The sequence below is a fragment of the Beta vulgaris genome, chromosome 9, assembly GCF_026745355.1.
Source record: "Beta vulgaris subsp. vulgaris cultivar EL10 chromosome 9, EL10.2, whole genome shotgun sequence".
In the NCBI taxonomy this organism is placed as follows: domain Eukaryota; kingdom Viridiplantae; phylum Streptophyta; class Magnoliopsida; order Caryophyllales; family Amaranthaceae; genus Beta; species Beta vulgaris.
Window position 1 is genome coordinate 25,093,954 of NC_079210.1, and position 26,088 is coordinate 25,120,041.

General features: G+C 36.0%; 1 protein-coding gene across 5 annotated transcripts; it reads left to right on the forward strand.

Annotated features, from left to right (window-relative positions):
• The first annotated feature begins 536 nt into the window (after positions 1 to 536).
• Positions 537 to 13,327, forward strand: LOC104902828 (heterogeneous nuclear ribonucleoprotein Q). Of its 5 annotated transcripts, none has more exons than XM_010690745.4 (9): positions 537 to 696; positions 2,162 to 2,573; positions 2,691 to 2,807; positions 2,931 to 3,071; positions 3,162 to 3,338; positions 11,207 to 11,414; positions 12,191 to 12,363; positions 12,460 to 12,548; positions 12,658 to 13,327. In XM_010690745.4, exons 2-9 carry the CDS (start codon positions 2,184 to 2,186, stop codon positions 12,800 to 12,802), a joined length of 1,440 nt encoding a protein of 479 aa, XP_010689047.1. In that variant the 5' UTR covers positions 537 to 696; positions 2,162 to 2,183; the 3' UTR covers positions 12,803 to 13,327. The 5 variants fall into 5 exon arrangements, with proteins under 5 accessions (XP_010689047.1, XP_019107280.1, XP_010689046.1 ...); XM_019251735.3 differs by having other exon boundaries at positions 541 to 696; positions 2,167 to 2,573; XM_010690744.4 differs by having other exon boundaries at positions 557 to 717; positions 2,167 to 2,573.
• The last annotated feature ends 12,761 nt before the right edge of the window (positions 13,328 to 26,088 follow it).

Consider the following 26,088-nt stretch of genomic DNA (forward strand, 5'->3'; position numbering starts at 1 on the left):
CCCGGCAATCTTTGAGCATCCGACCCTCATTAATCCTAATCTCGATCCATCCCGCATAATACAAGTTTTTACCCGAAACACCTTTATTGATTTTATGTTCAAATCTTGGCGAGTGTAGTTTTAAGTAGGGTTCCCCTCATTTTCCCCCTTACTCCCAATTACCTAAACCATAAACTAAACGCGATCCTTCTTCTACCTTTACAAAAAGATACACATCACGAAAAACACAACATATAAAAAATATAATCTAAGTTAATAGTGAGCCTTAAGCCGTCTTCTCGGGACCAACGAGGCTAAGAGCACTAAGCTGTTGAATTATCTTAGGCTCATTCTTTCAGTTATTAGTACTCCCTCCTATTCTTTGCAATCTACATATTTTTCTTTATGATTTTTTTTTTCTTAACACACAATTATTTTTTCTATTATTGATAATATATTTCATCTATTCTTTTTTTCACTCATATATCTTATTCTCATATTTTATACTTTTTTTTTTTGAAGGGATCATATTTTGTAATCTGTCTTTGGTTCTCTAGAGTGAAGTGAAAAATAAACCACTAGTGGATTAAAATAGAGATGCGGCATTTTTGAAGCGTTAGGGTACATTACACACAATTCGGGTTCCAGCACATCAGAAACTAATACACCAGTGCGCAGGCAGAAACCCATCTTCATTTTCTCTCTCCTCTGTCTGCGGTATTATCTCTGCTTCTCTAGGTTGGTTGTTTAATTTTAATCATTTGTTCTTCCTCATTTTTCTTGATTTGTTCTAAAATCGCACATGTTCTTGAACGATTTATGTTCTAGTTTTATCAGTTTCTATCCGATTTGCGTATGCGTTCCATCCCTCAATTTGATGATTTTGTTGTTATGGTGCTGTTGTGAGTGATTCGAAAGATTGTTGTTTGATTTGTGAGCTAAATTGGCCAAGTTTGAGTTCTTTTTCTTTTCGCTGATTAGGGTTTAATTTCTTGATAAGTAGTTATCAAATTAGGTTTTTCTTGCGTAGTGTTATCCAGGTGGAAGATAGGTTAGCTTGAGGAGCTGTAAGTAATTCGATGGAAGACTTTGTTACGTTGTTGCCCTGTTTTACAATATTGTGTTCTGAAAATAGATTTTCGTGCTAGCTTCATCTGAGATTTTTTAAGAGCTTCTGAAAGTCTATAAAGAATAAGATAAATGCTTTAATCTATTTGATTATGCTTACATCCTTAATCTGAGTTTTGCATTTTTTTAGTCGCAATTCATTGCAGTTACGTGGAGGATTTTACTTTGATTAACTATGTAACACGGAAATGGTTGGGTGTAGAAAACAGAACATTTCAAAAACGGCGGCTTCCAGTTATTTGCGGCTCTTTTAGCATGAAAATAAACCAATCCGGGAACGAAAACATTTCGAAAACAGGAAAACCTCTAGTCCTAGAGGCTTCCACTTTTCATAGGTCTTTAATACTTTAATCACAGTTAGATGGAAACTTTTTTATATTACTGTTATCATTATTTGGTTAAATGTGGTATTTATTGGTATCATTAATTAGCCTTTATATGAGATAGCATAGGTATAAATATCTCTTGTCAAGTTCTTCCCTTTCCAGCTGTCCTAAAACAATAGCAGGGTTTCATTGTATTGTACATGGGCAGAGCTGATATGATCCTGAATTTCAAGTTACTTAAATATGACCACGGAGGTGCAGGTGACTAAAACGTGGAATCCATGTTGGACGTGCTTTTTATGGTGAAACCTCCTAAACCCTGATATTTCAGTGAAAGGGGGAAGTGATCCTTTTGAAACATATCAATTCCACACATTCAAAATTCTCTATAGCAACACACGCATTCAAAATGCCATACTCTAGTTCTTATGTACCACCTCATGACACATTAAAAACAAACACAAACGACCCCGGTAAATATCTGGTTGATACCTTAGATTTTATGTCTGACATGGCTATCCAGCTCTGTAATGTGACGATCCTAGATATCAGGTGACCCAATTGACACATTAAAATCAAACACAATCAATCCAGTGCAAAAAAGACCCTCACTTTTCTACATTTATCTTTGCTTCCCCTTTCTCGTCTTATCCACATTTGTCCATTATTAAGAAAAATGGTTGTATGCGTCCTCAAGCTCAGTTGATTGAGAATCTGCTTATTCTCAGAAAAGATTTACATAAAGCAGTCATGGCTGAGGGTTCGGAGATTGATGAACGTGTGGACCTTGATGATGATAATTACATGGAAGAGACCGATGAAGATGTTGCTGATGGCATTGAGGACGAGGCAGAGGAGGAAACTGGCGATGACAAGGCCGAGGAACCGTATGAGGATGTGAAAACTGATGGTAGTGGGAAAGAGCAATCATCAGAACCTGATCAAAGCCCCGTTGGTGATGATCATGTGGAAGATGAAGAGATTTTCACAGCTTCAGTTGATGAAGAGGACAAAGAGAAGCACACTGAGCTTCTTTCTCTCCCTCCTTATGGATCTGAGGTTTTCATTGGCGGACTTCCAAAGGATGCTACAGAAGAAGATCTAAGAGATCTTTGTGAGCCTATCGGTGAACTATTTGAGGTGATCACTTTATTTTAAGGTTTTTTTTTTTTTAACGGTTGTAGTCATGTCTTCTTTTTTGTTTCTTCTGTTTTTCTTTTTCCTGTCAGTAAGCTTCTAAATCTTTGTGACTTGCAGGTAAGATTAATGAAGAATAAGGATACTGGTGAGATCAAGGGATATGCCTTTGTGGCATTCAAAACAAAGGAAGACGCCCAAAGGGCAATAGAAGAGCTGAAAAACAAGGAATTTAAGGTACTTTCAAGTCTTCTTATGGCTGTACAACTTCACTCCTCCCCCTCCTCTTCCCTGCAATGATTTGGGATTAACTCTTGAGATGCTGTGGCACTTCTTACGTTCATTGCTTCTTCAATACAGGGAAAATCGCTTAGATGCTCATTGTCTGATTCAAAGCACAGGTTGTTTATTGGTAACATACCTAAAAGCTGGTCAGAGGATCAGTTCAGAAAAATGATTCATGATGTTGGCCCAGGGGCTGAAATGATCGACCTCAAGCAGGTGGACTATAGTAGATTATATCAGTCTAATTGATTGCAGTGTAGTATGATCTGTTTCTATTTCACTTACAGTTTCCTCTGCATATGGCAGGATGCTTTAAATCCCGGCCGTAACCGTGGCTTTGCTTTTATTGAGTATTACAACAATGCTTGTGCGGATTATGCTCGACAGAAAATGTCTAGTGGAAGTTTTAAGCTGGAAGGTAACACCCCAACTGTCACTTGGGCTGATCCAAAGACTGCACCCGACTCTGCTGCAGCTTCCCAGGTAGTTCATATCAAAAGCTTATATCTTAACAACATATATGTTGATATGAAATATGAAACATAACAGAGAACCCCCTAGATATATGTGAGATAGATACCGCAAAACATTATGGAATATGGGTGCGTTCTCCTCAACTTAAAAAATTAAGTTTAGGTCTAATAAGTTCAGATAAGTTGTAATAAGTTCCATAAGGGCAATAAGTTCCAACCAGGTCTAATAAGGTTCAATAAGTTCCAATCAGGTGCAATAAGTTCCAATCAGGTCTAATAAGGTCCAATAAGTTCCAATAAGTTCCAATAAGGTCTAATAAGGTCCAAATAGTCAATGTTCAATAAACATTTGTATTATTGTCCATTATGTTATTATTAGAATTTTAATTAAAGTACCACAATGATTATATAGTATTATACTTGTATTAGTGTCTATTATTTTATTAAATATTTGTATTATTGTCTATTATTTTATTATTCATATTACTATTAGCTGATTATGTTATTATTAGAATTTTTTATTAAAGTACCACAATGTATAGTATTATACTTGTATTATTGTCTATTATTTGATTATTCATATTACTATTAGGTGATTATATTATTATTAAATAATATTATAATCATGGTCAAATAATTAAGGCTAACAATAATAATCATTATAATTACAATATTTTGCAATTCGTCTTTAAATAACTAGAGATAACATATTTCGTTACTAATAAAAATGAAAGATATAAATGTAGAGTGAGAGATAAGGAGTTAATGCATTCTACTACCTTCACATAAATGAAAGTGGGGTGAGAATTTTTCATATGTGCCAATTTTAACTTGTTAGCAATAAATGTTAATCAACTTTTGATTTTCCACTAGTGCTTTATAAAATCAAATAAGAGTATTAGATATATTAGTGATCAAAGTTATGTATAGGCAAATATATAAATAGTAATTTTTTTTTGTTAAATTAATTATCATAAGAGATAATTAATAATAATATCTTTTTAAAGGACAAATTTTAATAATTATTACTTCATAATAAATTTTGAGGGGTAGTATTTACGTTAGGGGTAATATTTATGTTATTAATGGTCAATTTTTCTGTCTAATAAGGTCAAATAAGTTTCAATCAGGTCCAATAAGGTCTAATAAGTTTCAATCAGGTCCAATAAGGTCTAATAAGTTTCAATCAGGTCCAATAAGGTCTAATAAGTTTCAATAAGGTCAATAAGTTCCAATAAGGTCCAATAAGTTCCAATCAGGTTCAATCAGGTCCAATGAATCAGGTTAAGTTCCAATAAGTTCAGTTTAGGTTCAATAAGTTCAGTTCAGATAAGGTCCAATAAGTTCAGGCCCAATAAGTTGAAGAGAACGCATCCATATATATGTATGTTTTAAGGATCATGATTCACCTAATCTTTTTGAAGTACTGTTTTGAATCTATGTTGTTCATCTTTCATGCTCCTCATAAAGGCAACATGCCTTATTTCTATTGGAATCTTTGAATTTTGATGCTTAGTTTGCGCATGATGTTAAAGCTGCAAGCATATCTACTTATGCTCTAATGTATATATGTGATGATGCATTCAAACTGGGTAAACTATTCTGTCACAGCCCAGAAAATGGATTTTGCAGTCTTAATCTAGAGCCTAGTATGCTGCTTGTTATCTATTCATTTAAGCAATAAGTGTGGTTATATGCGGAACCATCTGATTAACTTTTTCTACCCCTTTTTATGATTTTTTTGTCTTCCGATATCTTTCAAATGAGGTTTGTACTAGACCCTTTTGAACTGTCATGGTGCTACCTAATTTGTTCCATTGGGGTTGATCCATAAGCTATTGTGGATGGAGCTTAATTTTAAAAAGCGCTCCCAAGGCGTGCCTAGGCGAAAGGTAATTCCAGGAGTCAAGGAAAAGAGTTGCTGATGCGGTCGCGATCACGGTAATATTTGCATTGTCCCGGAAGCGGCTTGTAACGGATTAATGGAACCGGTCGTGGCCGACGCGACATGAATATTTTCAAAAAGTTCACATTAATATGTTCTAACCTTTTTTTGCGTTGTTTTAGTTTATGAAGCATTATTACAACATAATATGATAAAATCTATGTATCAGCTATATAACTAATTTATAATTTTTGGCCTATGTTTGAGAAGAACGAATGTAACCGGAATAAAAACGTTTTGACGCAGCGAGTTCACGTTATGGAACAGACAACAGGACGAGATGTATGTGATTTCTATTATGGCGTTTCGTAATGGGATTTCGCGTAACGGCATATCCAAAAACTGTTCCAGAACAACCGTTTTATAACGGAACGGGAGAGTTTTAGTTCCATGCCAGGCGCGAGTAAAATCGCATCCAAAGACCAAGGCGAAGCGACCTACGAGAGGCGCATGGAGGGGCGTGCCTCCAACAAGGTGCTAGGAGCACTGCCTTTGCCGCTTAATGTGGAAATGCGAGAGAGATGAGGAGATTTGAGTTTAAAACTGAAAAGAAATCAAATTTCTTTTAAATTAAAACTCACCCAAGCTTTATGTTATGAGTTCGAGCAAGATCTCTCATTTAATTGCATAAAATTGCTTCAATTTAAATTGAAAAACAAGAAGCCCCAATTTGGCGAAACCCTAATTTCCAAAATCTGGTAGTAATTTATAATTGGACGTCGGTATTCATGACTGACATTGCTCACTGGAAATTGCCCATGGTTGCCGGTGCTTTATTCCTCCGGTAGTCATCGTCGGTGAAGGTTTTTGCAGGTGGCTTTGATTTACTCTTTTGTTCTGGTTTCTCCCCTTGTCTCATCACTTTTCTCTTCTTTTTTTCTTGTGGTCCTCAGTAAACTCACGTGAAAGTAAAAGATTGAGAGCCCTCATTTTTGATTTTCTAATTCATTTTTAAAATTAATGTACTGTGGGCCATGGCCAAAGTTCCTCTGATAATATTTCATTTTGAAATAATAATTTTTTTTTGAGAAAAATATAATTTACAATTTAATATGCTCTTTTTATGCATCTTAAATGTAATTATGATATTGTTTTGAGAACAAATATGTTCTAGAATTGATATTAAAGTGTTTTTACCTTTTTTTTAAGAAAAATATAATGAAGAATTAATATGTTCTTTTATGCATCTTTAATGTAATTATCATATTGTTTGGAGTATAAATATGTTCTACAATTGATTTAAAGTGCTTTTGGCACCAAAGGTGCGTCTCTCCTACGGGATGTGCGTGCCTTCATCTCGCACCTCGCACATCCCTTCGCTTCGCGCTTTGCGCCTCAATGTGCCTTGCTCCTTTTAGAACTAAGGGATGAAGTACCTAGAATTTTGTAGGAGTGACCAGCTGATGGGCATGTTGTATCTCCTAGTTTCTAAGTCAATAAACACACGTTAGGTTCATTTTTCTTCGTTTCTTTTGCTCCCTTTTGCTCCGTTGACTAAGGCTTTGAGACTAATTGTCTGAACTAAACTGAAATGAATTTATGTGAACTGAAATGAAATGAATAAAAACTGTAAGAGGGGACTAACTGAACTGCTACGAGGATAGGCTGGGGGAGGTGTTCCGTTTCTGGGCATTCTACTTTGTGGAACTGTTATTTTGTGATGCTCATGTTTGAGGGACTTTATTGTGTTAGATACTCAGATTAGGCACAAGATAAAATGGGAACTAAGGGGGCGTTTGGTTAGGGGGCTATAAGAAAGGGAAAGGGAATGAACTGATTCCATTCCCTTATATTTTGTTTGGTTTGGGGGTTTGTTTCCCCTCTTTTCCCCTCCTTACCCCCAAGTCCCTCTATGTTGATTCCCCCACACCACCTCCACTTTCAAATAGGGGTAAGGGAAACCCTTGATGACCACCAACCTCACCCCACCCTTCTCTTCGACCACTCACCTCCATCACACACAAACCACAACCACCCAACAACCACCTCCACCCACCCGGACTTGACCATACACCTCACGGAAACCACTTACGAACCACTCAGACACCCGGAGAAACCTCTATGACACACCGAAAAACTTAACTCCTCCCCAAAACCACCCCTTAGCGCCACCTAAAATGGCCCCCTACAACCTTAACCAAACCCCCATCCCGAAAACCACCTGTGGTCCCACCTTAAAACACCTCCCCACAACCCTAAACCAAACCCCATCCTGAAAACCACCCCTTACCCCACCTGAAAACACCCACCCACAACCCTAAACTAACCTCCATCCCGAAAGAACTATGCCTCACCCCACCTGAAAACGTCCCCCACAACCCTAAACTAACCCCTCATCCCAATAATTGCCCCACTCGAAAACGCGAGAACGTGGCGGTGAGAAGGCGGTAATCAAAGGTGAGGTGGCAGGTGGTGAGGTGCGTGGCCGACGGAGGAGTGTCTGGTGTTTGAGAGGAGGAAGAGAAGATTAAGAGGTGGATAAAAGGTTGAAGAATAAAACCTATCCAAACAACATTCTTCCCCTAAGGGTTTTGCTTTCCTTTCTCCTCCTATCCCTTTCTTGATTTCATTCCCTTACCCCCATGTGAACCAAACGCCCCCTAAGGATATGAATGTATAAATTGTAGGGAAATCAATACAAGCTAATCTCACATTCGAGAGGTGAGGCTCTCCAATACTAGCTTCCTGAATAAACTTCTCAATGCTGCTCATTACAACCTATTCTTCTATTTATACTACTGATGTACTGCCCTATCCCCTCTAATTACAAGCCATGTATTATTCTCTGCTCTGCTCAATCTACTATATGTGGAATAGTACTGGAAATAACAGAATATCCCTTTTTCAATCATTTCCTCATCATTCCTGCTGTACTACTATCAGTCTTCTAGAAGAGTGAGCACATTACCCTTTTTGCCCCTTCTAGCGTATGTAATTAGTTTCTCTCCTGGGTAGTATCTTGCGTATTGCCCTTTCTCCAATTACTCTGGACATCCCTTAAGTTGTTTGGAAGTCTGAGATCCTTGGCATAACTTCTGAGAGTCCTTAAGAACCCATATCTGGTATGTCCCTTAAGTTGCCTGGAAGTCGTTCATGGCTGCTTCATTGTCTATAGCACCTCAGGAGGATCAACCGAATGACAGAAGTTTATCTGTGATTTGTGTCAGTTTCTCAGTTCAGCACTATTGAAGAAGTTCCTCTTACATTTCATTTACTTTAGTCTTGTTGTTTATACTGAAGAGGATTGAGAATTATTGGCTGCAAATCTGTGAACACCCATCTATCTGTTTTAATTTTATCTTTAGTTTGTAGTATTACATGACAGTATATTGAAACAAGTATTGATGTTGAAGCCACCTTAGAGTGCACCTATTGTTGCTTTATTCGTTACTGGGTGATATAAGTCAGTTGACGACTGTGGAAGAAGTTCCTCCTAAATTTCATTTACTTTACTCTTGTTGTTTATACTGAAGAGGATCGAGAATTGTTGGCTGCAAATCTATGAACACCCATCAATCTTTTACAATTTTATCTTGAGTTTATAGTATTACATGACGGTAAATTGAAACAAGTCTTGCTGATGAAGCCACCTTAGAATGCACCTATTGTTGCTTAGTTGTACCAACCAAATTGGAAATTGCGAATTTAGTCTTGCTATAAATACCCTCTTAATGGATGTTGTTGCAAATACCTTGTATCGCAATCGGATGCTTCCATCTTGTGAATCATTGCTACAGGACTATGATGTGTTTGTGTGATTCTCGGATGTCTCAAATAGAATTGAAAGGGTGCAACAATTATATACTAAATTTCAACAGTTAACAACTAACAAGTTCTTGCAATTGTAATACTTTCTCCGTTTCTTTTACTTGCAACAATTTGACTTTTACACTATTCATCAACTCTACTTAGTTTATCTTTGGTGATTTATAGTTAAGGGAAAAACATATCCATGTGGAATCTTTTTAGATTCCTCTGAATGTATGTTTTCCGAATATCTACTTTTTGTAATTTTTATTTATTGGTAATTAAAGATATTGATGGTTGATATTATGAATCGCCAAGCATAAAAGTTAAACTGTTGCAAGGAAAAAGAAAAAGAGGAATTACTTCCTCCATTTCACAAAAAATTATTAGTTCTTTTCACGTTTGCCGATGTAATATTTTGATCATTAATATATCTAATTATGTTTTTTAAAAATTATGTATAGTTGATACTCCCTCCGCTTTTCAATAGATATAACATTTGACTTTTCACACTTGTTGAGAGACAAGTTTTACCTATATTATCTCTAATGATATAATTGTAAAAACTATAAAAATTATATATTTGAAAAAGTATATACCGAGGCGAAATTAAAAAGATCCCACATGACTATATTTTCTCATATATATAAATATTAATTAATGGTCAAAGTGAGTTGTATGAATAGTGTCAAAAGTCAACATATTACATATAAAAAAGAACAAAGGGAGTAATTAAGAAGATCCCACATGACTATTTTATCCCTTCTCTATAAATCACAAATGACGGTCAAAGTGGTGTAGATAATTAGTGCTAAAATACAGAGCATAACCATTTTTGTGAAACAGAGAACGTTTTTTACTTTTCTTATCTACAAAGAAGTTATTGGGTGTTATTTGCTTTTAGTTTATAGACTGATGCTTTAGGACTAAAATTTCTATATCAGAAGTAATATTCAATTTTCTTCTTGGTTATGGTTTTCTGAAAGTGCAAAATGAGTGTATTTCTTTTATATTGATGTGTAATGAGATATTTACTAAGAGGAGCTGTCATGAGGCATGACAGTGATTATTATATTAGATTGTCTATGACATACTGACAGGTTTTGTGGAAGCCCTTTCTGGATGTTTTTGAAAAATAGTTTATTAAAGTCGAGTTTGATGGATAAGTAAGCAGGTGGTTGCAGAAGCTCCAAATTAACGATGATTTACTTAGAGACTGTATCTTTTGTTCTTGAATGGATTTTCCATATGGTAGACAAAGAAAATCTAAGAGTAAGACTACATGTTACAAAGTTGTATCATTTTGGACTATGCAATGATTGGTGTGAGGTGAAGATGTTCGATTATGGAGTCAGCTTAGATGTGATTTACCTTGACTTTTCTGCAAATGAACTTGGATTGATTTTCTTGAAAGGGTTTCTATGATTACTATCAAATAAGTTGAATGCTCCTTTTCATTATGCTGCAGACCCCATGAGATGTCAACATGGTATTAGAATTTGTTCTTCTTTCGTCATCTTTTGGGTGCCTTTCTTTTTATATGCTCTCCAAAATTCTAGAATTCCCCCGAAAAATGGAGTGAATTATGACTTATAGTCTCTCGTAGGCCAAGTGTTGAGTAGTTGAGCTTGGGAAGTGCCCTGGATTTCTATTTTTGCCCTGCAGATTAATTACAGAATATTTTTAACAGAAACCTGTAAAAATCGCCATAGAATGGACATGGTTAATAAACTGTTAGATAGCTTCTTTCTGAAATGTGTAAATCTATGTGCAAATACCATGCGCAGTTTGTAAACACAGGTAACGTCATATGATGAGCATGAAATACCTGTTTATAGTATCCTGGTATTGTCGGATACAAACTACAGAATTGTCACTGTGATATTTTTTTCCCCAAATTACTCAAAATCCCCTCGTTAACAGTCGTAATTTGAAACAAGCTCATTGCTGGAGATCTGAATACTATTCGCTTCAATAGGTTGGTTATTGCAATGGTTTCAAATTTATACAAATGAAATGTAGCAGTGTAGGAGCTATCCCGATATTATCGGGCTCCTTATATCAAATGTTGTGTTTTAGGATTAGTTAATAAGAACATTTATATTGGTAAGACAAGATTTAAAATTAGAACCTGTGCTGCTTATACTTAAGAAGTTTTTGTTAATAAACTTTGCTTGATTGTTCAGGTCAAGGCACTGTATGTAAAAAATATTCCTGATACTGCCACTCCTGAGCAACTGAAGGAAATCTTTCAGCGCCATGGAGAAGTCACGAAGGTTGTGTTACCGCCTGCTAAAGGTGGACAAGGCAAAGGAAATTTCGGATTTATACATTTTGGTGAAAGGTCTAGTGCTCTGAAGGCTGTCAAAGACACAGAAAAGTACGAGATTGATGGTAATGCTGCTGTCCTTGATGTTTGGATTTATTATGTTGGAATAGGTTGAATTTTCATTTGCAATGAATTGATTGAAAGACTCAGATATATGCTGTTGGTTTAATTTTGTATACTTTCATACCATCCAAGTGATGTCAACAGTTGCTACTTGGCAATATTGACATTCAACCCTGATATGTGGTGTCACAATATCAGCATTTTGATTAATCTGTAGAGAGGGAAGTATGCATGTTCTTTGCTAGCTTTCCTTATTATGGGAAGAAATAAGCAACCAATACAAACACTACAATCGTTTGTACAAACAATACAATAGTGTTATCAAGTTCAACTGGACTTCTCTACTTTCCATTTTGGGGATGGTTTGAACCTTCCAAAATTCATCGTCACACTGCAATTAAAGTATAATTCCATTAAACTATGTACTACTCCCTCCGATCTTTATTAGTTTGCCCGTTTCTTTTGCGCAAAGTTTTAGAAGAAACAATGTTGTGGGACATAGAAGGAAAGAGAAACTATTATTTTATGTTAAAGTTGAATGTGTGTGATGGAAAGTTAGTGGTCTCATTCCAAAACTAGAAACAAAAGAAATGCGTAAACTAATAAGGGATATCCTGAAAATGAATACGGGTAAACTAATAAAGGTCCGAGGTAGTATTTTTTTAAATTTTAGCACTTCGTAATATGTACCGTTTCTCGAACAGTAGTTGCGACAAGATTTTTCAACCTGTTTCCAACTCTGTGCACTCTCTTATACTTTCATGCACATGAAATGCAGGTCAGGCGTTAGAGGTTACTATGGCTAAGCCTCAGGCAGATAAGAAGTCTGAAGCAGCTGCTTCCTTCCCTGCTGGTGCGAACTATCTTGCTCCACCAGCTTATGGGTTTGCTGGAAATCCATATGGTTCATTGGGAGCTGGATATGGTGTTGCTGCTGGATACCAACAACAGGTGTTTACAAATTTTACGTCTTTCTTTTTTGTCAGGAACTCGTTTTTTCATGCATCAAAAACTCGTTTTCTCATTGTGTCAATTTGAACGTGATAGCAGCCAGTCATATATGGGAGGGGGCCAATGCCAGCTGGCATGCAGATGGTTCCAATGGTTCTGCCTGATGGCAGAATTGGCTATGTCTTGTAAGTAGGCATTTTTATCTGATATTTTTAGCTTTCTTTGTGAAACTAAAGATTTGGACTTATATTGCCATATTTTCAACTCTAAGTTGGTAAAAATATAAATCCGCAGGCAGCAGCCAGGAATGCAAATGGCAGCACCTGCACCAGTGCGGCCACGGAGAAACGATCGCTCTAATGGATCAGGTGGGCCCCAGGGAAGGGGTAGTGGAAGTGGGAATGATGGTAATAGGAGTAGAAGATTCCGACCCTATTAGTAAGTTATTGTGGAAAGTGATGTCGTCAATCTTATAGCTTGTGAGGGATCAAGGACGTGGCTGTGCTGCTGGACTTCCAATTTGGGGAAGTTGGGAGACTCAGGACTTGGCCAAGCTGATACAAAGAATGGCAGTAGTCAATTATAAGTTGTAGTAGCTGTATTAGTTTGTTGGTGATCTTGTTGAGGGTGCCATGTTTATGTGTAAAATGGACTTGTTGCCTTGAAACATACTTGAGTGGAAGTCCCTCAGATCTCATTTTTAGTCTTTGAACTTTTTAGTGCGTTCAGATACGATCCAAATCAGGGATATGGTGATTGCTTTGTTGGAGGATTGTGGACGAGCTATGTGAAGCTTGATAAGTTGCGTAATCATCTTCTTTTCTTTGCAAAGCTCCAAATAGCCGAATCGTTGGGTATCTAATATGCAACATATGAACATATTTTATTCTTGGATCAATGAAGTAGAATAATGATATTGATCTGAAGGTGGAAAGATGGATATATAGTTTTCTACTTTTCTTGAGTTACTTGTTATATTTTAATTTATGTAGCCTTATTGGATAGCTTACATTGGAATACCGAATATCCATTGCTTTATTTACTTCTTGTCTTTTAGTAAATAAAAAATGACTAATTATATTATGTAATATTTTGTTTGGATAGGAGGATAATAGAGAGAAAGAGAAGTTAAGGAAAAGCGAAGGATTTTTTTTGTCCTAATAAACACCACCTCTTCCAAATTGGAGAGATTTGAGCTCCATTTTATCCCTTTTCTTTTCCTTCCCCCTTAATCCTGTGTTCTTACCCTTCCTTTCCCTTTTATATAACTATCTAAACAAATTTGGATAACAACAAAGGAGGGAAAGGAAGGGGAGGGATAAAGAAGGAAGAGTAGGGAAAAAATAAAGTTTGATTTTTCGTTTAATCTCTCCAATTTGGGAGGGAATTGATCCTTGTTTCTCTGTCGTCTGTCCCCCCAACCCAACAAAGGGATGTAAAACCATAATAGCACAAATCAAAAGTACTTATAATACATTTTTGTCTCAACATTCCATTCCAAACATTCAATCGCAAAAGCCCGACTTGTACATAAAAGCGAAAGAAAAAAATTCATAGAAGCCAAAAACCAAATTGATTGGATATAATTAATGATGAACCACATTAAAAGGCTAAATAGTGGACTCTCCCTTGTGCCATTCCTGTCATTAAATTTATGATCTACCCCTTTAAAAATTCCTTAGAAAAGACACAACAAAAATTTATTGTTGGGTCCCACATTAAAAATCCAATATGAGTGTGCTTTCTCTGGTATGGAGATTTTAGTTTCCATCTTTGAATCACTATAACTTCTTCGATTCACAAGAGAAAAATTAGCCCTTCTTTGGAATGCCAAGAATAGAGGAGATTCTAAAAGCAACTACAATATTCACCTACAACTAATGTAAATGATATGCAGCTCTTTTGTAGGCCGAAAATTCCTACAAATTTGGCTTTTAATATCAATGTCTTAAGATAGTTTATATAAAACCAGTAATGCATATTTACCGTTTATACTCGTCTTTAAGAGGCTAACTGTCTCGCATATTTTCTTCTTTCTCTCTCCCTCTTACTGCTTGATAACCAATATATATTGTAGGTAGGCCACTGGTACAACTTTGATTCAGCATCGTCCTCGTACACCAGGGATTGTAGGAAAAGTAGATGCATATATAGTGAAATTGCTATAAACTATTTCCTAACATCTATCAAAAGATCACAAGCATAACATAAACATGAATCAATCAATACTGATTAGATGTACAACCTATGTAGTGTGTTTTCTACAAGTTTACTAGTGATTGGGATCCAAGATCTTCAAATGTTGCTCCCGTGTTTGGTCCACGAGCACCAATTGAACTCCCACGTCTACTAGAGCGGAAGAGGATGAATATATTACACTCTCTTGTGTTTTATGGGAGGGGCATCAATTTTAGAGAGAGGTTAAGATTTTCTCTTTTCTTCTTTTGTAATTCAGAGTTACTGCTCAACTTGAATTACCTAAACCCTAATATAATATCATTGTATTATTATTGAATATTAGGTTTCCCACAAAAAAAAAAATAATAACACAATATTAGGTTGATTAGGAGAACTAATTCTCCCTCTTTTCCTCCCTCCATGGCCGGCCATAGTGGCCCAAAATGGGTTTGATATGCTTTTAGTTGGATAATACAATGTGTGAGCATATAGGATTAATATATTTTATTTGTAAGCCCAATCTAATTGTCCCACTAATCAATATTTATTCTCTAGCAAGTAAATGTGATAAATAAAATAATTTAACTAATTATCTTCATAAGATATTCCTATTTATATTTAGTAATTGCCATAAATTGTCTAAGGACATATTTTTTCAATCTTCCACTTGTCCGAAGACAAGAACGCAATACTAAAATTCCTAAAGTCTCTTAATGTCAAATTTAATAACATAATTAGCATCTCATATTCATAATGTTACTGCTCATATTAAGTTTCTTAATTTTTGAGTTCGAACTGCTCAAACAAGGATTAACATTTTAATCTTATTTCTCATTAGGAGGCCCATTGTAATACTTCGTATTTTTATTAAGTTGGTATTCATAATTTTAAAAAGGTTTTACTTATTGAAAATGATTTTATTTATTAAAAAGGTTATTAAAGTTTTATAAAAGATTTTGGATACTTAAAATTAAATCCATCCCAAATTGAATTTTAGGCCTAGGTTTACTAATCCAAATAGTTTGTCAAAAAAAAATTAAAAGTGTTTTTAAAGAACATCCAAATCAAAACATGTTTACAAAAGAAAAATAAAATAAAAGAGAAAAATATATTTTGTGGCAGCAAGCACGCCAACATTAGTAGTGTCAAAACAGAATCTGAAATAGATTCTGGGTGTACCCACGACGAACAGGCCAGACCCTAATATAAATGGTTAGAACAACTCTTCATATGTTATAATACTATAACCAACGACAATAATAACGAGTAGATGATCAATTCCAAGGTTTATATAAATGACTTTATTACTATAAGCATTATGATTGATATATAAGTTTGTAAATAGCTATTATGATAATGATAACAATAATAATAATAATAAACATAAAGCGATGATATAACTACTATTAATAACAATTATAATAGTAATAGTAACTATTACTACCATTTTTAAATCCATAATCCTCCCTAATCCTAACTTGGTCTAATTAGCTATAGTTGATGACTACATCTAGAATGCCGTTCCACCCACTAACCTTGTCCCTATAGGTGATGAGACCAACCCCCCTCTGACTGCTCCAGTCCTCCTCCCCTACTACCGATTTTGAGGGTATGATGAGTGTGTTGCAGTTCATGGAACTAAATACGATTGCTAACACTTAGGCTACTCAACGCCTCAAGCGCCACATGGACACTATCAACACTGACCAACATAAATCTATGTTTCCTATGTATAATGAATATTGCAGGATGGGTACAATAGCTCGGGATGGTCCATACCCACTTGGTACACTTGGAACCCCGCCTATGGTGTTAGTACTGGGGAAAGTGGCGCCGGTACTAGTGCTCATGATGGTGATGACGATGATTACTTTATGGATGATTGAGGTCCATGTTAATTCCTCTCCTTCCCCTTGTTACAATGAGGACATTACGAAGTTCATCTTGGGGGAGGATGTGTCTTGTATATATGGTATCTTTCTCTCACTCTTTAGGTAGTTTATTGTTGTCCTAGTTTAGTTAAGCATATCTAGTTAGTTTTTTTAGTTAATTGAAAAGGAAAAAAAAGAAAACGAAAAAGAAAAAAATTATGAGTTTATTAGAAAATGAGAGTCAAGTTGAATAGTTGTTTCCTTATGCGCCATATTATTGTATTTGTGTTTTGACTTTGCATTATTGATGGGCATGAAACAATGATTCATCAACAGAGCATCACAATTTTTTTACTTTGATATATGATAACAATCATAGTTGTGGCACTCCATATGTCCTTTAAGTATGGTTAGGTTTAATTGTGAGCTTGTGTGCCTTAAAACTGCATATATTACAGTTTTTTCTTTTCATGTGTGTATCCTCACTTCTCTAAGGGATACTAGAACTTGTGCTTTCTCTAAATTGATGCATTGACTATATGATGGCTAAACAAAAATGATTACGCCTTGCAAGAAATTGCACCATAAAACCAAATAGCCTTCCCTACATTTATTTTCCTTAGTTAACCACTCTGAGCTAAGCCTATTTCTTTTGATAACACGGTATGAGCTCCTCATTTTCCAAAAATACATTCCTCTACCTTTGGTTGTGAAGTATTTAGAAAATGTATGTTGGTTGACATTTGTTGGATGGAATTGGTTATTGATGAGGAAAAAAATGTGTACATGAAAGAGGACTTCGCCTTATTATTTTCGAGTCCTAATTGTTGATTCTCCTCTATAATTATTAGCTAGTAGCTAAAGTATAAAACTTTTGAAATTGAGACAAGTAATTAAGGCTTTTCAAGAAAAGTAAAAAGAAAAGAAAAAAAAGGTGAAAAACGTTGAGATGAAATTCTTTACTTGGATTACATGGAAGGAGAAAGGAGATGAAATAAAAGAAAATTGGTTGTAGTTTTGTTGGAATTTAATATATTCTGTGAGTTTTCTCATCAAAGTTTTAGTAATACTTTACTTTCTTGAGCATCACATTTCCAAATATTTACCACACCTACTACCATGAGCCCTGTTACAACTTTAATGAGTTATATGATTTGTTTGCATGTACAGTTACATAATGTGGAGAGACGGCTTAAGCATATGGACTAACTTGGTGAAGTTTCGCAATTGAGTGTCGTTGATCACCCTTCAAACATATGAGTGTGAGAGTTGGGAGGGGGCACCTGGGTTTGGATAAAAGCAACCATTTTAACTTCTTGGAGAGTGTTTTTACAAATAAGTGGAGAGTCCCCTTGTGAGATCATTTTCATTAGTTTTTAATGCATATCTAGTAGCCTCTTTTGATTCTCATCCCTGATTGGTGATTATTTGTTGAGCTTTACAGATTGTGATTTGTGGTGTGCTTGAATTTGATCTAGATCACCTAAATGTTTTCTATGCAACGATTTTATGATGGGGTGAACGACTATTACTTCCTTGAACTCTTAATTTTCAGAAAAGTTTTTCTTAGGGACAAAAAAAAGTCTAGCTTGGTGGAGTTTGATATGTCTATGCTATATAGAGTTTTTACCCCCCGTCGCTCATTGATCATTGGTCCTAATTAATTGCGCTCTTCGGAGACTTTTTAGTACTAATGTGCTCCTTGTAGTGTGGTTGTAGCTGTTGGTTGATCATCTGTAGTAATCAGCATGTTTTGGCGCATTGCCTACTCATTTATACCACTACAAGAGATGATGTACTTTGGAGAGCATGAGCATTGAGTTGGAAGACTTTTGAAGCGAAGGGAATAGTGAAAGAAGTTCAAAATTGATTCCCGTCCACTCTTTTGATGATATTTAAAGATTTACAAATCCAAATGGATTGATTATACTTGGGTTAGATTCTACATTTCAAGAGTTTTCAAACGAGTGGCCACTTGCCTAATTTCGACAAATAACACAAGAGTTATGGATGACATTTTGAAGATGTTAAATTTCTTCTGTTTTGCACCTGACGAACACACCATCGAGCGATATCCGTGCCAGGTCGGGCGACATTACTTAGCCAATTTTTCAGCGTTTGAGAAGTTTTGCCAGCAAAGTTGCTTGCGGGCCCGACGAAATCCTCCCAGGTTGGTCGGGCGAGACGATGTTATGTGAGAAATAGGCTGTTGAAGACCGCCCGGTCAGGCAAGACCTCGCCCAGTTGGGTGTAGCAAAGATTCTATTGCACCTGACAACCCCCCGACAGGGAGGAATCCACGCAGGCGACCCGGGCGGGGTAATTTTTAGGTGTTTCGAAGCGCGTGTTACGCTGGTTATTATTTTAATATAAATACTTATCCTTTTGGAAGAAAAGATTACGTTCTCATATTATTATTTCAGTCTTTAATTTTCTAAGCACTTTTATTCTTTCAAGAACCCTAGTTTATTCTACTTTACAAACACATTGAAGATTTGAATAGAGTATGCTTTCAAGATATTTTTCAATTGGTATTGTTTCTCTCCCCTTACTACTCCATTTTCATTTCTTCCTTGTTATTCCATCATGTTGCTTTCTTATTTAATTGGGGTTATGTTTTTCCTAATTATGTGCGAGTAGTTTATTTTCTAGGGATTTGGGATCTATTTACGCATATGAGTGATTGATTGAATCGTTATTTAATTCATTGATTTCTTTGATTCTTGCTATTGAGTTATTTAAGTTAATCTACAAATTTGGCCAACTGTGTTGATTATTATTGCAATATAAAGTTATTGACCGAGAGGTAGGATTTTGTATAGGCTCTCAATAGTATGCTTAGCGATCTTTGACCATGTAAGAGCGACTTAGTGAGGTTCGAGAGAAATTACATGTGCCTTAGTTAGATTTTTCATTGAGTTTCTTCAATCATTCTTGATATCCTGAATTGCATACATGTGAACTATTCCCTAGTCTTTTTAATTGATATTTGTGATTTGATTATTTGCTTAGTAAATCCGCCATTTTCATCTGATTTAGTTAGTATAATATTAGTGTTCAGATATACATGTATAGTTATCTCCCCGCGAATTCGATCTTGACTTTCCTGACCACTCGTTGGAAAGCTCTTGAAATCCATATACTAACTTAAGTGAAATCAATGCATTTGGATTTATAGATCATTAAACATCATCAAAAGAGTGGACAAGAATCAATTTTCAACTTCTTTCACTATTCGCTTCGTTTCAAAACTCTTCCAACTCAATGCTCGTACTCTCAAAAGTAAATCATCTCTTGTAGTGGTATAAATGAGTAGGAAATGCAGCAAAACATGCTAATTCCTACAAAGATCAACATGAAGCTACAAGCACACTACAAGGAGCAAATTAGTACTAAAAATAGCTCCGAAGAGCTCAATTAACTCCAATATCAATAAGGGACGGGGGTAAAAACTCTATATAAAATAAACATAGGAAAAGACCACCAAAGGAGAGAAAAGAGATGAGCATCAACGTAGATGAGAGAAAAGATCACGACAGTTGGTGGTGGTAGCAGCCAAGCAGACGACCAAAATAGAGGAACACGAGGCAGGGGACAACACCGCAACACGCAGCCATGAACGACCAAGGCTCGCTGCAACTCCGACTATCAGACCAACGACAACGGGAAGATATAAATCTCCAACGAGTAGCACACACAAATCCGTCGAGCTCAGTGGGTGGCGAAGATGGAAGCAGAGGAAGAAGGGAAGAAAGTTGCAAGGAAAGTGAGAGAAAAAATTGAGCGAGCAAGAACCATAAGGTTTTTTTTATCTTTGTGAAGAAACTAAATATATTAGTCGTATTTTACATTAAAATGAATTAATTATTATTAATCTAAAATAAATATAATTAGCGAAATTAATTAATTCAGCTCACTTAAATAAATATCCAAATCAAATCAAACAAATATAATTTTGGTTCTAAAATAGTTGGGCCAGTCCATATTACTAGTCCAAAAAAGATGGTCAAATGACAAAGGTAAAAAAGACTTCCAAGTCATAAACGGGTCCAAGCCCATCAACTAAACAAGTTTATCGAGGGATCTCCATTCCCTTTAAATAGATCTCACATCCTTCAGTTGAGGGGACCAGAAAATCATCATTTTCAAGAGCTTTTGGAATTCTCTATGCAAATAGTCAACAAGCACATCAAATCCGTGCTTACTGTTCAGATACACTTAAACACATTCGAATGTGATTTATGTAGGATTATAAGTACTCTAAGCGAAATTTCATGAATCATATTCATAAGCACTTAAAACAGGATCACATGCATATACAATCAAGGATCACATAATAGTTTAGAATTATCCTTTGAAGCGTGATTTCCACGAAGCGTGTTATAATCCAGAGATAGAACCGCAACTGTGAGTCCTCTATTTGGTCCACCAATTCGGATCAACACTCCACCAATGCTAGCTGGAAGGAAGAATATTTTTCTTCAATTTATTGGAGTTAAACGTGACTTTTAGAAGAATAGGAGAGAGAAGAATATTGAGGGAGATCTTGTATCTTTTTATTGTGATTGCCTAACTAAATATACAAGTATATTTAGGTTAGAAATCTCCTTCCCTCTCCCCTCTTTGTCGGCCACCCTAGAGCCCTTTTGGGCTCTAGATTTTTCTTTTGTTGATCCAAATAATATGTGTGACCTAATAGGATTCATTTAATTGGGCTTCGGGTTTATACTTTACTAACACAAAGTTCTATAGCATTATCTACCAAGACGTATAGACGATCCAATTTAATAAAATTATTATCTCCATAATACGATCCATATTATATTTAGTAATTGCATTAAAGTCGAGGACATAACTCATCCAATCTCCCACTTGTCCGAGACGAGTGTGCAATGTTCAAATTCCTTAAGTCTGTTAGTGTCCAATTTGATAGTATGATCATATTTCTATGTCATCCATACTAGTCTTCAAATTAATCCTTGAAATCCGAGTTCGAATTAACTAACAAATGATCATCATATGATCCATTTGAGCACGACCATGCATTTTTGATTTTCACTCTTCAAGGGGTCGGGCCAAGACACCCATCCCATCTAATATAGGAGGACTTTTCAATCTTGTGGCAACCAAAACTCCCACTCAACTTTTAGCACAACCCAAATGTTGTCTTTATAGTCCCCTTTTATGGCATGACGTTTAACAACATTGATATTATACCAATCGTTAGGCTAAGTAGTGTTGCACTCATGTCTTAGGAATCCACTAATATAATTACGAAGTTATAAAACTTCTAAGTAGGTCTTGTTAGATTATGTATCAACTATACATATCCATATGATTGATTAAACATTTCCATGTTCCCGTAGCCCATGAAACGGCGCTATCAATCGATCTTATATGCTAATCCTTTAATAAGTCATTTATGTCCAGTTTAATGACTTAGATTAGGAACTTTAATATTCTATGAATTCTGTTCATATATGGTGTTTCATTCATCAAATCACATATTTGGCAAAATCATTGAATTAGAGATATATTTAGGACATTTTATTTAATACCAAACCAAAATTAAATATGACAAAAAATTTATTCTCATAAACATAAATAGCAAAAATCATGTCTCTACATTGTAACAAGTTTCTCTAAACCTAGTACAATCTAAAGCCACTTTAACATTTTCTTTAAGCCTATAGCCCTAGCGTGACACTCATGCTTGGGTTGAGGTAGTGGTTTAGTTAGCGGATCAGCCACATTCTCATCCATATGAACTTTGCAGATCCTGACATTCTTCCTGTCAACTATATCTCTCGAACGAGGTGAAACTTCCTCATCACATGTTTTGACTTGTTATGTGATCTTGGTTCTTTTGCTTGCACAATTGTTCCATTGCTGTCACAGAATAACTCAATCCTTTCCTGAGCACTAGGTATGATATCCAGCTCTGTCAAGAATTTCTTTATCCAAACTGCTTCCTTAGCTGCTTCAACTGCTGCTAAATATTCTTATTCTGTTCTAGAGTCTGCTACGGTGCTTTGCTTTGAGCTCTTCCAGCTCATTGCTCCTCCATTTAGACGAAAGACGTACCCTGACTGAGAGTAGTAATCATCTCAGTCGGTTTGGAAGTTCGCATCAGTATAATCTTCAACAACCAACTCACTTTGTCCTCCATAGACTAAGAACAAGCCTTCAGATCCTCAATTACTTAAAGATCTCTTAGCTATATTCTAGTGTGCTTCTCCTGGATTTGCTTGGAACCTGCTACACATGCTTAATGCATATGCAACATCTAGTCGAGTACTTATCATGGCATACATGATAGGTCCTATAGCTGAAGCATAAGGGATGATACTCATTCGCTTTAACTCACCAGGCTCAATCAGGCACTGACTCTTGCTAAGCGATATGCCATGTGACATGGGAACGAATCCTCTCTTCGAGTTTTCCATGTCGAACCTTGCAAGAACTTTATCAATATAAGTTTCTTGACTTAGTCCAATCATCCTTCGAGACCTATCTCTATGGATTTTAATTCCCAGTATGTACTCAGCTTCTCCAAGGTCCTTCATGGAGAAACAACTTTTCAACCATTCCTTGACCGACTCAAGCATTGGTATGTCATTTCCCATGAGTAGTATGTCATCTACATATAAAACCAAGAAGACTAGGCAGCTCCCACTAAACTTCATGCAAACACAAGATTCTTCTTCACTTTTGAGGAAACCCTTTTAGAATTTTTCGGATCCTCAAAACCCTCATGTTGTGTCATGTACACATCCTCATTCAAGAACCCATTCAAGAATGCAGTTTTGACATCCATCTGCCAAATTTCTTAATCGTAAAATGCAGTAATCTCTAAAAGTACCTGAATTGACTTAAGCATTGCCACTGGAGAAAAGGTCTCATCATAGTCTATACCATGAATTTTCCTGAATCCTTTTGTAACCACTCTTTCTTTGTAGACATAGACATTTTAATCTTTGTTTGTTTTTATAATTTGAACACCCACTTGAATCCAATAGGGTTAACTCCATCAGGTAAGTCGACCAGGGTCCAAACTTTATTCTCAAACACGGAGTCTAACTCGGATTTCATGGCCTCAAGCCATTTCTCAGAGTCTGGGCTCGTCAAAGCTTGTTTGTAGGTAGTAGGTTCTGAATTCTCTAAAATCATAATTACATAGTTTTCAGTTAACATGAAATCAACCAACCTCTTGTTTGGAATCCTTGGTCTACTTGACCTATGCGGGCTCTAAGCATCAAGAGAAATGTTTTCTTCAACATCCTGAAGATTTTTCGCTTGAATCAGATTCAAGTGGGATGGTAGGAGGTTCACGCGTTGAATTCATCATCTCCTGAACATGACTTTTGTCTTGTCGAGCCGTCTCTGATATGGTGTGAACCATGTCCAGTTGTTTCTCATCTCGAATTTCTTCGAGTATTATTTTAGTCCCACTTGTCTTTATAGAAACAAATTCCTTTTCAAGAAAGACACCATCACGAGCAACAAACACTTTGTTCTCTTGACGGTTATAGAAGTAATCACCCCTTGTCTCTTTTGGGTATCCACAAGAGACATATATCTGACTTGGGTGCAAGTTTGTCTGATAGTAACCGCTTTACATAGACCTCACATCCCCAGATCTTAAGAAAAGACAAGTTTGGAGTTTTTCCATTCCATAACTCATATGGAGTCTTTTCTACAGCCTTTGACGGGCTCCTATTCAGTTTCTGTGTAGTTGTTTCAAGAGCATATCCCCAAAAGGAAATCGAAAGATCAGCAAGACTCATTATTGATCGAACCATATCCAGTAAGGTCTAATTCCTCCTTTCAGATACACCATTTCTTCCTTTCAGATACACCATTCAATTGCGTTGTTCCTGGTGGAGTTAATTGTGAAAGAATTCCACAACCCTTTAGATGATCATCAAATTCTTGGCTCAAATACTCGCAACTACGATCGGATCGCAATGCTTTTATTGTCTTAACAAGTTTATTTTGTACTTCACTTTGGAACTCTTTAAATCTGTCAAAAGATTTTGACTTATGTTTCATTAAGTAGACATATCCATATCTACTCAAATCATCAATGAAGGTAATGAAGTAATTACACCCTCCCCTTACCTTTGTGCTCATAAGGCCACAAACATTTGTATGTATGAGGCCCAAGAGATCGCTGGCCCTTTCACCTTTTTTAGTAAATGGTGATTTTATAACTTCTACATGGATCCTAATTGAGCTGAGAGAGCTGTTAGTTACTCCCCACTGATTGTGGATGTTTGTTGTTTATTTTTGCAGGATATGTTGATGACGATCTTATTTGGTTTTGGGCTCGGGTTGAGATGTGAGCATTAAAATGTTAGATGTTTTAGGCCTAGACTCTTTTATTAATTTATGAGTTAGTTTTCTCTTTTGGTTATCAATTTAATTTATTTATACTATTTATTTATGTTGGTTTTATCACTTAGATATTTAAACGCATTTCTTGTAGTAGTGACATTCCCAGAAGACGATGATTCCGCCATCGTCCTATACTACTATTATTATTATTTCTTTCTTTTTTGCTTTGAAATTCTGCGTTGTTACAGATTTCATCATCCTACCCATTAAACATGATTCACATACATCAAATGATTCGAAATTAAATGATGGAAGAATACCATCCTTTGGTAATAATACGCTTTTGGTTTATATGACCCATTCGATAATGCCAAATGTAGGTTAGGTTTTAATCAGTTGATTTTTGTTTCTTGCTATCTATGTTATAAACTTGTAATGACCTATCAAGCACATATAAGCCATTTATCAATTGAGCACTACCATAGAACATATTATCGTAGGAAATGGAACAACATTTGTTCTTAATTTCAAAACAAAACCCTTACTTCAAAATCCAAAACAGATGCAGAAATTATGTTCTTATTTATCGAGGAACAAAATAACAATTATTGAGTTCTAAAACAAAGCCAGATGGCAAATGCAGACTATAGCTTCCTATGGCAAGTGCAGCAACCCCTGCTCCATTTCCAACGCGCAGCTCTACCTCACCCTTTGCCAGCTTCCTACTTGTTTTTAGTCCCTGCACATAATCAACTATGTGAGAACCACAATCGGTATCAAATACCCATAAAGAAGTAGAAGTCAAATTTATTTCTATAACAAATATACCTAAAGTGGAAGCCCTATACTGTTTTCCTCCAAGTATACAGGGCAGTTGCTCTTCCAATGTCATATCTTGTGACAGTGGAAGCACTTGCTTTTCGCGACGACCTTTGGCTTAGGTTTTTCAGCAACGACGACAACTTGCTTGCCTCTGTCCTTCTCTCCTGCCAACTTCTTCTTAAAACCCTCTTCCCTTTTGAACCATCAAAACCTCTTTCTTTGGTTTCTTAGGAATGTTCCTCTCAGCATTGACCAATAACCCATGCAGCTCTTGCAAAATCTTTTCAGACTCATTCATGTTGAAGGTCATCCTAAACTGATTGAAATTGTTAGGCAATGAATGGATAATGATGTCAGTAGCCGACTTAACCGTATAAGAGAATCCAAGTCGTTCCATGTTTTCAAAAATACCCATCATAGCGAAAACATGAGGGCCAACAGCTTGACACGGCTTCATGTGACATTCCAATATATCTTTGTTAGTCTCATACCGCTCAACTCGGGCCTGAGTCTGGAA